This window comes from Helianthus annuus, chromosome 9, assembly GCF_002127325.2.
Source record: "Helianthus annuus cultivar XRQ/B chromosome 9, HanXRQr2.0-SUNRISE, whole genome shotgun sequence".
Taxonomy (NCBI): Eukaryota; Viridiplantae; Streptophyta; class Magnoliopsida; order Asterales; family Asteraceae; genus Helianthus; species Helianthus annuus.
In genome coordinates, this window is record NC_035441.2 from 120,366,217 (window position 1) to 120,377,513 (window position 11,297).

The 11,297-nt window shown below is 38.2% G+C and overlaps 2 protein-coding genes across 3 annotated transcripts; one reads left to right on the plus strand and one right to left on the minus strand.

Annotated features, from left to right (window-relative positions):
* The first annotated feature begins 5,592 nt into the window (after nucleotides 1-5,592).
* On the plus strand, nucleotides 5,593-7,426 carry LOC110878384 (E3 ubiquitin-protein ligase RNF168). Of its 2 annotated transcripts, none has more exons than XM_022126678.2 (6): nucleotides 5,593-5,896; nucleotides 5,985-6,064; nucleotides 6,157-6,293; nucleotides 6,379-6,428; nucleotides 6,512-6,586; nucleotides 6,685-7,426. In XM_022126678.2, the coding sequence occupies exons 1-6, from the start codon at nucleotides 5,670-5,672 to the stop codon at nucleotides 7,211-7,213; spliced, it is 1,098 nt and encodes a 365-aa protein (XP_021982370.1). In that variant the 5' UTR covers nucleotides 5,593-5,669; the 3' UTR covers nucleotides 7,214-7,426. The 2 variants fall into 2 exon arrangements, with proteins under 2 accessions (XP_021982370.1, XP_021982371.1); XM_022126679.2 differs by having other exon boundaries at nucleotides 5,994-6,064.
* A 744-nt stretch (nucleotides 7,427-8,170) lies between these two features.
* LOC110878382 (probable carboxylesterase 16) lies at nucleotides 8,171-10,936 on the minus strand. The gene is made up of 2 exons (XM_022126677.2): nucleotides 9,854-10,936; nucleotides 8,171-8,960 (listed from the first exon to the last, which is right to left on the minus strand). The coding sequence occupies exons 1-2, from the start codon at nucleotides 10,678-10,680 to the stop codon at nucleotides 8,420-8,422; spliced, it is 1,368 nt and encodes a 455-aa protein (XP_021982369.1). The 5' UTR covers nucleotides 10,681-10,936; the 3' UTR covers nucleotides 8,171-8,419.
* Nucleotides 10,937-11,297: the final 361 nt, after the last annotated feature.

Sequence of the window (11,297 nt, forward strand, 5' to 3'; positions counted from 1 at the left end):
TAGGGTGTTATGCAAACTTGAACGCTTGTCATCAATTATTAGAGATCCGATGATTAATATGTATAATCATGTGTAACGCCTGAATGATGTTTGATTGCTTGATAACAGACGTGTGATTTGAATCTATTCATGAATATTTGCATATTAGTGCCTTGATTTATAGTTACACATGTTGATTAATGGGATAGGTTAACACTTATTGAATGAGCACGATTGTACATTAGTCTTGTCGAGTTAATGGGAGTTGGTTAAATGAACCGAAGCTATAAGGATAGGGACTCGTAAAAGACTAATCTCCGAGTTTGGGTCGTTGATGAATTATGCATAAACTTAAGTAACCATGCGGGCTCTCATGTGTATCAGTTAGTGAACGAGATGGTCCATACTGCATTAACTGGACCATATTGAGTAACCGGGTTCACGAGCTGAAAGCCCATTCAGTTTCACTCGGGCCACAACAAGTTGGGCCGCACATGTTATGTCTCGGCCAGGCTTTGGATGAGCTAGATATGGTAATAGTTGAGACACATGCATGCTTTACGTTTGGGCCGAGCATAGTTAGGGGACCAACCCATCTAATGTACACTGTTAATTGGGCCTGAGTGACTAGGCCACAAGCTGATCATGGACTGTACCCAGAAAATGAGTAGCACACCTCCCTAAGTGAAAATCTAGGATTCTTGGGCCGTACATTGTGAACAGAAAGTCATGTTAGGTGTTGGTAAACTGAATGTGGGGTAATTACTGAATGTGGGGTAATTAACTGCTAAGACTTGCTAGAATTTGATATGTGTAATATGATTATTATGTGATAGCAAGACATATATTACTGTTGGATTTCATGAACGGCTGATATAACTCATATGATGAGGTGTGTATGCTATTTGTGCAATGTGAATGCGGAATATGTAATTGTTTTGCATGTTAACTGATTGTCTTTGGTAACCACGGTAGGGTTTGGTTGACCAACTTGGAATGGGTAAAGTGATGTGACATACCGAGCAGTTTAAGGTGAGTTCATTACTTTTGAGCATGCGTCCCGGTGGTTTGGGACAGTCGGTGGGTATCCTGGGGAGGGATAAGTCTTTTGGGTAAAAACTGGTATATATTGGATAATTTTCTCATTCTATCATTCTTAAGTCCCATCTTTTGTTACCGGGGAGGTAGCGGGGTATTAGTTGGTAGTGCTACTTAGGTTTGGCACCCTCACCCCGTTCCTGAGAGAGGGCGGGTGTGAACTAATGACCCAGTCGGGCCCAGTGTTTTGATAGGAGCACTGGGGAACGGGCAAAACATACATCAGGAGCCGTCTTGTTCAGTATCGAGATATTATCAACATTACTTGCGAATTAAATTCAATGGATTAACTAAACACTTGGTAACTAACGTTTTCATAAAACTATGAACTCACCAGCGTTGTCTGATACATGTGTGTGCATGCTCGCAGGTTATTGATACGTGTGTATGTGGAACTTGCTGTCTGGGATGCTGGAGTGGTCATGGGTCAAGATGCATGGAATAACGAGACGAATTTAATGGTTATCATACGTATGGTTTATGATACACATGACTAAGGATTTATGCTTCCGCTGAATAAGATGTTTTGCAATTACTGTCCTGTAACTCTTTATGTTAATGAATGAAAGTTTTATTTAAAATCATGTATGAGTTCAATGTGATTGCTGGCTAGATCCTGGTACTTCGCACGCCCCGCGGGGGTTTCCGCTTGTGGTATTTTTGGGGGTGTGACAAAAACGATGGCATAACTGTAATTTTACACTGGGGGAAAAATCGTAATTTGACTAGAAAAGCAAAGGAAAACGATGGCAAAAATGTAAATTTAGATTGAGGGCAAAATTGTAATTTGGCTGGGTGGGGAAAATACAAAACAAATGGCAAAACTGTAAATTTAAACGAGTTAAAATCGTAATTTTGATTCGAGGGCAAAACGGTAATTTTAGTTGGGGGCAAAATCATAATTTTATTTTGAACTTGGGGTAAAAACGTAATTTTGAACCGAAGGCAAAATCATAATTTTAAAGCGGGCATAAAATCGTAAATTGGTTGGATCAATGGGGGAGTACCAGGCAGCTTCCTGGCACTATTCCCCCATCTTGTGGCTGTAGTTATACACTGGGGGGTAAAATCGTAATTTTACTGGGAAAGCAAACAAAAACGATGACAAAAATGTAAATTTAAATTGAGGGCAAAATCGTAAGTTAGCTGGGAGGAACAAAACAAAACTAATGGCGAAAGTGTAAATTTAAACAGGGCAAAATCGTAATTTTGAACCGAGGGCAAAATTGTTATTTGAGTAAATTACAAGTTTTGTCCTTTATGTTTACACCAAATTGCAGGCGCTGTCCTTTAGCGTAAAAGTTGACAAGTTTTGTAATTTATGTTTCAAAATCTTGCATGGTTTGTCCTTTGAGCCTAACTCAGTCAGATTTTTTGGTTAAGTATGGTCATGTGCCTTGTACATGAGGACATACTTGTTATTTCACCTTCTCAAGGGTTATTTTGTAAACACTTATTATTGAGGGATTGTATCTAAAAAATTGAAAAAAAAAATCTAAACTCTTTCTTTCTCTTTCTCTGTAATCTCAACCAGCCACCATAACTCAATCTCTCTCTAATCTCTCTCACCACCACCACCACCACCACCACCACCACCACCACCACCACCACCACCACCACCACCACCACCACCACCACCACCACCACCACCACCACCACCACTGTAATAAACCCTAAATTTACAAACTTCCATGATAAACACAATGAAAATCCAAAAAAGCACACTAATTAAACAATTAAACCACATATTATCAACAATATCCAAAACTCTTAACAAGTTAGAATTTTATAAATTTCGTACCCTAATTTTGCAAATTCTGTAACAAACACAATTAAATTCCAAAATAATACAATAATCAAACAATTAAACCACAAATAATCAATAACAAACAAACATTTACATCAAAAAAGCCCTAATTTCAATTTCAAACAAATTACAAAACCTGAATTAGAATCACCAATCTCTGAGGAAGACGAACGCGTGCCCCAACTTTTAGGGTTCCAAATAGACGAAAGAAGTCTAGTAGCACCACCGGCAACAAATTTGGCGGGAAAAAGGAGACCATTACGCAAGTTAGGGTTTTCAGGTTGCGGATTGGGTGGGGGCGGTGGTAGGGGGTTTTCTAGCCAAAATTGGTCTCTATTTGATTAGAGAGAGATTGGGTTATGGTGGTGGGTTGAGATTACAGTGAAAGAGGAAGAAAGAGTTTAGATTTTTTTTTCAATTTTATAGATACAATCCCTCAATAATAAGTGTTTACAAAATAACCACTGGGAAGGTGAAATGACAAGTGTGCCCTCATGTGCAAGGCACATGACAATACTTAACCAAAAAATCTAACTGAGTTAGGCTCAAAGGACAAACCATACAAGATTTTGAAACATAAAGTACAAAACTCGTCAACTTTTGCGCTAAAAGACAGCGCCTGCGATTTGGTGTAAACATAAAGGACAAAACTTGTAATTTACTCTTGTAATTTTTAACTGGGGCAAAAACATAATTTTATTTTGAACTCGAGGTAAAAACGTAATTTTAAACTGATAGCAAAATTGTAAATTTAAAGCAGGGACAAAATCTTAATTTAATTTAGTGAACTATTGTTCACTAAATTTCATAAATGTTATAGAGTTAATCAATGTTGATTTTGGTAAGAAAGATTATCAAGAATTTCATTTTGCTGTTTTCCTAGTTAAAAACCATTAAGCGAAAATAAGATATTGTAATTAAATATTAGGTAAAGCTTAAAAACCATTAAGCGAAAATATTAGGCAAAGCATGTAAAATTTATATTTCCTTTTTTTGAAAGGTAAAAAAAACTTATATTTCCTACTTATTTTTATAATTATCACATGTCATGTATAACTAAATATAGTCATATCACAGTTTATGTAAAACTAAATATATATAGTCTTCTCTATATCATCGGTTAAAATAAACTTGTTTATCTCTGTGTTCAACTTATAATGTTGTGATATGAACAGCTACTGCTATTATGCTTACGTTGTAAAATTACTACTAAGTGACATTGTTTGATTTGGTTAAGTTATGAATTAAAACCCAACTTATAAACAACATTTTGGTTTATAAATTTTAATAATCGATGAGTTTATAAACAACATTTTGGTTTATAAATTTCAATAATCGACGAGTTTCGTTTATAAGCACTTCAAATAAGATAATGGTTTGGTTAAATCAGCTATTTGAAAAATAAAGGCTTGGTTAATTCAACTAACCAAACTTTTCACGTTTATGAATGAATTTAAACAAATTTCACTTAACAAAACCTAATATATTTGTCAAATAAATATTAACAATCATTTTAATTTGTAAAGGTGAAATAAGTTTTTTTTTAAATACTAACTTCATTCAACAAACATCTCTCCTAAACAAGCAAGGCAACAAAAACAACCTACATAAAATCAAATCAAATTACATCACTTTTCCTATTGAATGGACTTAAACTTAGATAAACTCCTAAACCATTAAAAAAAAAAAAACAAACGATCTAACACTTAATCTTCACCACTTTGTTCGAAAAAACCATCTCATTGTTAGTTTTCCAAATGCATCAACAAGCAACAATAATAATCAATCCCATGAATAACATCTCTATACATCTTCTCTATCCTAATGGATTTATGAATTTCCAAAAGGTCTCTAAACAAAAAAAGAACAAACATTCAGAATACCACACCAAGAACTAACCTTTGCCTATTTGCCACACCACCAAAGCCACCAACACAAGATATAAATAGATGATCGGTCGACTCATCCTCTAAATCACAAAACACACCTCTACGGACCGACTAAACATTCCTCAGAGCCAAAGTTGTTTTAATGGGAAGTCATCTCGACTCTCCACATAAAAACGTAACATGTTGTTATAAAAAGGTTATAATAAAACTCCTTCGAAATATAAGTTATTATTTTCAAAATTTAAAAATATAGAAAATTTGTTTAAGAGTAAATTGTCAAAATCGTCCCTGAGTTTTGGACATGTTTGTCGTTTTCATCTAAAACAATTTTTTTGTATAATATATTACTTCACTTTTGGGATTTTTTGTCATTTTCATCCAAAAATCTAATATGCTTTATTTTTTCTATCAAACATTTGGATGAAAATGACAAAAAAATCCCAAATCTTAGGGACGATTTTGGCAAAAAAAAGTCAGACGTTTAAATGAAAATGACAAAAAATCCAAAAAATAAACGACTATATGATAAAAAAAAAAAAAAAAAAAAAAAAAAAAAAAAGTTGTTTATGGATGAAAATGATGGTTAGGCTTAATTTTTCTGAAACCTAGTCTACGAACGCTATCAGCCTCACAGCCTGAATTCTACGCATTGGGCAAGCCCATATTGCAGCCCAATAAAGTCAACGGTCGTGGATGCAGGTTCACCATAAGTCCTCCAACACGTGCTACACAGAATCAAAACCCTAAATAGTAGCCGTTTGAGCCCTCTTGAAAACAGTGTAATAAGAGCCAACAATCAAATTCAAAAATCCAGCCGTTATGCCATCAATTCCCCTCTTCTCTCTCTAACCCCCCCCCCCCCCTCTCTCTCACAGACAATTCAAGGGTTTGTGAAAATGGTGGAAGAAGAACCAAAACGAAGCCCTCCGAAACAACCCGAAACCGGAGGGAATGCGAGTTGTGTATTCAGCCCCGGGTTTAGATCTGCGGCAGCGATGGCCGGTTGGGACGAAGAAGCACTGCTGATGGCTTCGCTTATCGTCGAAGATACACCTGTTCGTGATTCCAAACAGAAGAGACGAACCGATCCGATGTTCAAAACTCCACCTACTCATTCCAGAAGGTACCAAACCCTAATTTCTCAATTAGTTGTTATAACTTATATATGTTTTTAAAGTGTTGAATAATTAATATAATTTATAAAAATTTAGGAAGCGTAGAGATCAGAGGAAGAGTCCGGTTTCGAGTTTCGTGGCTGTTCTTGATCTTGAAGAGGAAGGTTCTAAAAAAGGTAGGTTATTATTATTATTATTATTATTTTTTGCATTTATTTGGTATTTTTTTTACAGAATTGAACCCTAATTTGGTGCAATGTGGTGACAGAAAGTTTAGAAGAGAAGAAAGAAGAGAAGATTGATGCGGTTGTTAGTGGTAAAAAGGTTGAGAAATCGAATGAATCGAGTTCTGGAAACGCTTTGATTCCTTGTATGGATCGGCTTCGTGAAGAACTCTCTTGTGCGGTAAGTGCGATTCGGTTTCTTTAATGAAAAGAAGCAATTTGGTTTTCTATATGGTTTAACTGGTTTGTGTTTGTTGTTTTTGCAGATTTGTTTGGATATTTGTTTTGAACCGAGTACGACTTCCTGTGGGCACAGGTACAGTTCATAATCTGCTTTGTGGCTTGAAAAAATTGACCCGATTTATGTTAGGGTTTTAATTTGACTTTGAAATTGTGTAGTTTTTGTAAGAAATGTCTGAGATCTGCTGCTGATAAGTGTGGTAAGCGTTGCCCGAAATGCAGGCAGCTCATCAGGTACTACTGTAAACCTTGTTTATGCAGTAGATGATTAAATCGTTTAAAATGTTCATAACGAATTAATGGTAAATCTTTGGTTTGGTGAATTGTTTCAGCAATGGAAGATCTTGCACCGTCAATACAGTTCTATGGAACACGATACAGCTTTTGTTTCCACAAGAGATAGAGGCAAGAAAGGTGTCGGCAGGAGGTTCAAACGCCTCGGAATCCGTTGATCTCCTAAGCCCACCATCAAGGCGGAGGAACCAATACCGGAGCGTAATTCAAGCGTTAAATAGTCCTGAAGGAGAACAGCTAAGCTTGGAAAGGAGGCGGAGGACCAGTAACAACCACAACCACAATTTGAGACACCAAAGTTTCCGTCCGGCTTCTGTTGTGTTACTGAACAGCAGAGAAGCCGGAGATAATAGCGTGAGCAGGAGGAGGAGGAGGCCGCCACAAGTGCAAGATGACGATGTTACTTTGGCTCTGAGATTGCAGCGAGAGGAATTTATGGGAGCGTTTGGAGGGCCTGAAGAACAACCGCGAGAGCAACAGAGAAGAGGCTCTGTGGCAACAGCCTCTAGTAATCTGAGGGCAATGGCATCTCGAGCTATTAATCTTCGTAATCTTCGTGGCCGCTGAACTTAAGACTCACTAGTTGGTTTGGTCACAATTTCTGTGATAATTTCATTTGGAGTTTATGCTGTTAGTTTATGATATTAACCGTAATGAGTCAAGCATACTAAAAACTGTTGATGATTGAATCACCATCTTTAGGATTTTTGGTTGGTATGTTGACTTATTATGTTCTTATTTTTGCTGAAATTCCATTAATATTTAAGATTTATCACATCATAAGCAAATCGAATATCATACCGCCCTCAGTGGATGCGTTTGTAGGTGCATTAGCCGCTGATGAAATGAGAAGTTCATAGTTAAACGTGTTTGGGTGAAATTAGGGGTGTAAACAAGCCCCGAGGCTCGAGAGCTACTCGTGATCGGCTCGGTTAAAAGCTCGAACGAGCCGAGCCTTAACGAGCCCGAGCCCGAGCTCAAGCCTGAAGTAGAGCTCGTTTTGCTATCGAGCCCGAGCTCAAGCCTGAGATACAAAGCTTGTTTAGGCTCGCGAGCCTAAACGAGCCCATATATATAATATATTAATAATGATGATAACATTGATGAGCCGAGCTTTGGCTCGTTTAAGCGATGTTGAAGTGAGCTCGAGCCGAGCTTTTAGCTCGTTTAAGGTTGTTCTCAAAATAGTTCGAGCCGAGCTCGAGCTTTGGGTTTTACTCGCGAGCCGAGCTTGAGCTTAAAGAATTAGGCTCGAACCGAGCCGAGCTCGAGCTTCATAAAAACCTAACGAGCCGAGCTCGAGCCTGGTCGAGCTTGGGCTCGGCCCGGCTCGTTTACACCCCTAGGTGAAATCAATCTCAGAAAGAGTGGGTCAAAAACAAACCATAAGCAATCTTTTAAGCGGACATTATTAGTATAATGGGTCAGATGTTATATGATTTTGTGCACCATCAATATTCATATACTGAAAGGTAACATAAAAGTATAAAACTCGATGGCGTTACCATTTAAAAGATAAACAAATACATCAATACAAGTTGAGAGATTCATTGAATATAAATCCATCAGTACAAATGTTACAATATTGTTGTTACAAGGGAAAGAACAAATATGTCCACAGGGGGATCAATCAACATGGGGGTGGATATCTCTCATAACTCAACTATATTCTAACATAACCGTGTATTGTACAAAAAGCAGAACAAAACCCGAAGGATGTCTTTCAGTTTATACTCAATCCCTCTGTATCCTTCCTTCAAAAAATTCGTTTGCTTAATATGAGAACTCATGACCTCTAAGCGAGATGTATTTCTTGACCCATATGGCAATATCTTCTGCACACGCCTGAGCTTCCGGTGTCCTAAGAAGCATGTCAAGAGTAGCAAATTCATGAACACAGTCCTTGTAATCCAGAACTGGTGCATCTACATTCACCTTCTTTAGCTCCTGCGCGTACGCAATGGCACGGTCCCTCATCCAATCATGTTCTGCCACAACGGTCAATGTAGGGGGCATTTGCTTCAAAGGGGGCCCACCTCTGTTGGGAATCAGGGGATTGGCTGCAGGATGGTCCAGGTTAAACTCATCTTCTGGGAGGAAGAGTCTCCATGCTAGTATGCCCATTGACTTGTCAAAGAAATACGAGTTTGATAGTTTTATCTCAGAGCGTGTGGGAGCATTTCCAATGAAGAATGGATACATCAACACTTGAGCCACCACTTTAAGTGGGTTCAGTAGGGTACCAGATTCAACTGCTTTTCGAGCCACATAGTCAGCAATGTTTGCACCACAACTCACCCCAAGAAGAACGCATCTGCATACAATGTTCATCAAAAATTGAAATCACAATCAGCAATGAAAGATCTTGATTTAAAAACTTCATTGGTCACGTAGAAAAAACAAACTTGGTAGTATCATTTCATATGATTTCTTATATAAGAAGGATCAAATTTAGAATTATGGCTTACAATCACTTCATTATCATTGCTTGTTGTGAAGAATATTAACTGAAACTATTAATACATTTTCAGTATCACCACATCCAGTAACAGATATGCAAAACTAGACCAACAATCCGCTTTTCGTATACTAAGTGCATATCTTAAGGTCACCAACGCCCCTTCGTTTTACAAAGGTTATCTTTGTGAGGGTTGTATTCCTTGACTAAAACGAGGCTTGAAAAATAGACAAGAAAAGCTAATACTGGTATTTGACTATTTAAAAGTGCATAATCACCAATGGGTGACAATGTAGTAAGAGTGAGGTGTTTCAATTCGGTTATTATAGTTTCATAACCATTCGACTCGCCGATGTGGTTGATTCAGTTGACCATCGTTTAATCGCCGGACTTGGACGTGGGTTGATAATATCAGATTTAAGTTATTTCTAATAACTGAAATTGCAAATTTAGAATCATTGTTTATATTCACTTCATTAGCACTGTTTATTACCATAATTGAACTTTTAACATGATAACATCATTTTCACTATCACCACATTAACAGAAATAAAAGCTACGCCAACAATTCGTTTTCGATTTACTAGCTGCACACCATCTACACTCCCTAATAAAAAAAACTCTACGTCCTACGCATAATTTGTGTTCCTATAATAATTTCTGCTATCATTCAAGTCACTCTTCAACATCAAGCAATATCAGTAACTTCAAATTCAAAATATAACTACAAGAAACCAACAAAAAGCTACCTGGACAGATCTCCATGCACAGCCAGCCAAGGCTCAACCAACGAAGCCCCAAACGCATCCGCAATATGCCCTTGCACATCTGCCTTCCTCGAATCCACCTTCCTCCCCAATGACTTCCCACACTCCGCCAAATTCGCCTGTTTCGCCAGCCAATGCAGCACTTTCACCCCATCCTCAAACGCAGCCGGATACCGACTCTCAGGCGCCAGCCTGTACCCAACCGCCACCACAATCACATCACACACTTTCACAATCCTCCGACAAAACAAATCATTCGCCACCGAGTCACAACTCCCTGCCACAAATCCTCCTCCATGAAACTGCACCATCACAGGCAGCTTCCTACACCTCTTACTAATCGGCGAATAACCTCTATACGCACAATTCTCCAATTCCACACTCAAATCACCCGTACTAAAACCATTACTATAACTACTCCTCCGATTACTCTCACTTCCAACAACATTACACGTTTCCGGTGAGCCGTAACTGTTACGCCTATGAAACGATCTAGATCCAAGTTCAGATCTCTTCGTTCCAACAGTTCTAACCCTAGCGGCAACGGAATCTGGCGATGCGAGACACGTGTCAGGAAGGAATATTCGAATTGAGAGGCATGAAGCAGGATCTATGTGAATGTCTTTGGTGGCAACGCCGTCGGTGAACGACGGATTAGCGGCGGCAATGGTTTCTTCGGGACGTGACGTGACGCCGAATGAGGTGGTCATATCATCGGTTAAATTAGGGTTCTGGATTCGGTTCTGTAACCGTCGCTTTAATATTAATTTGAAGAATAGACTGTATAATTTGACGGAAACACTAGGCATTTCCTTATTTGGAGAAACCCTAACTGCACAGAGTTTACAGTTACGTGTTTTGAGATCAATTCATGAGAAATGAAACAATGTGGAGAGATTGATTACGTGGAAGTGATGATATTTACTGGTTGTTGAGTGATGAAGGTTGTGAGAAATAATGGAGGTTCTTCAATGGCGGATGTAGAGAGAGAATGTAGGTAGAGAGAGAGGATGAAAGGTGCAAATGATGGTGCCAGGTGAGCACACATACATTTGCGCTGTGTTGTGTTTTGGCATTTTTGGGGACTGTTATTTTTTTTAATTATTTTTTTAAGGACCAACTAAATCACTTTAACCAAATCACCAGATAAAGATAAGTATCCTGTAAATCTGGGATGCCCTCAATCGAGCAAATATATCCCCTCATCTATAACGGTCAGAGTTGGATGCAAATTCAAGCCACCAGTTCTAGGGAAAACCCACCTGTCCGAAGGCCCACCTCGGTAAAACCCGATTCGGCTCGATTTTAAACTGACGAACCTTTAGAGAAGCCTAGTTTTAAACTTCATAGTCACCACCAGAGAGAAAAATCAAGTGAATAACTATTATAGACTTTTTCAGGAATTACTTTTATTTTTGTTTATTTG

Coding starts and splice junctions, on each gene's coding strand:
- LOC110878382 (XM_022126677.2), bottom strand. CDS start 10,680: ATGCCTAGTGTTTCCGTCAAATTATACAGTCTATTCTTCAAATTAATA. Junction 8,961..9,853: donor GTGCATGGAGATCTGTCCAG/GTAGCTTTTTGT, acceptor CATTGTATGCAG/ATGCGTTCTTCTTGGGGTGA.
- LOC110878384 (XM_022126678.2), top strand. CDS start 5,670: ATGGTGGAAGAAGAACCAAAACGAAGCCCTCCGAAACAACCCGAAACC. Junction 6,429..6,511: donor ACGACTTCCTGTGGGCACAG/GTACAGTTCATA, acceptor GAAATTGTGTAG/TTTTTGTAAGAAATGTCTGA. Junction 6,587..6,684: donor AAATGCAGGCAGCTCATCAG/GTACTACTGTAA, acceptor GAATTGTTTCAG/CAATGGAAGATCTTGCACCG.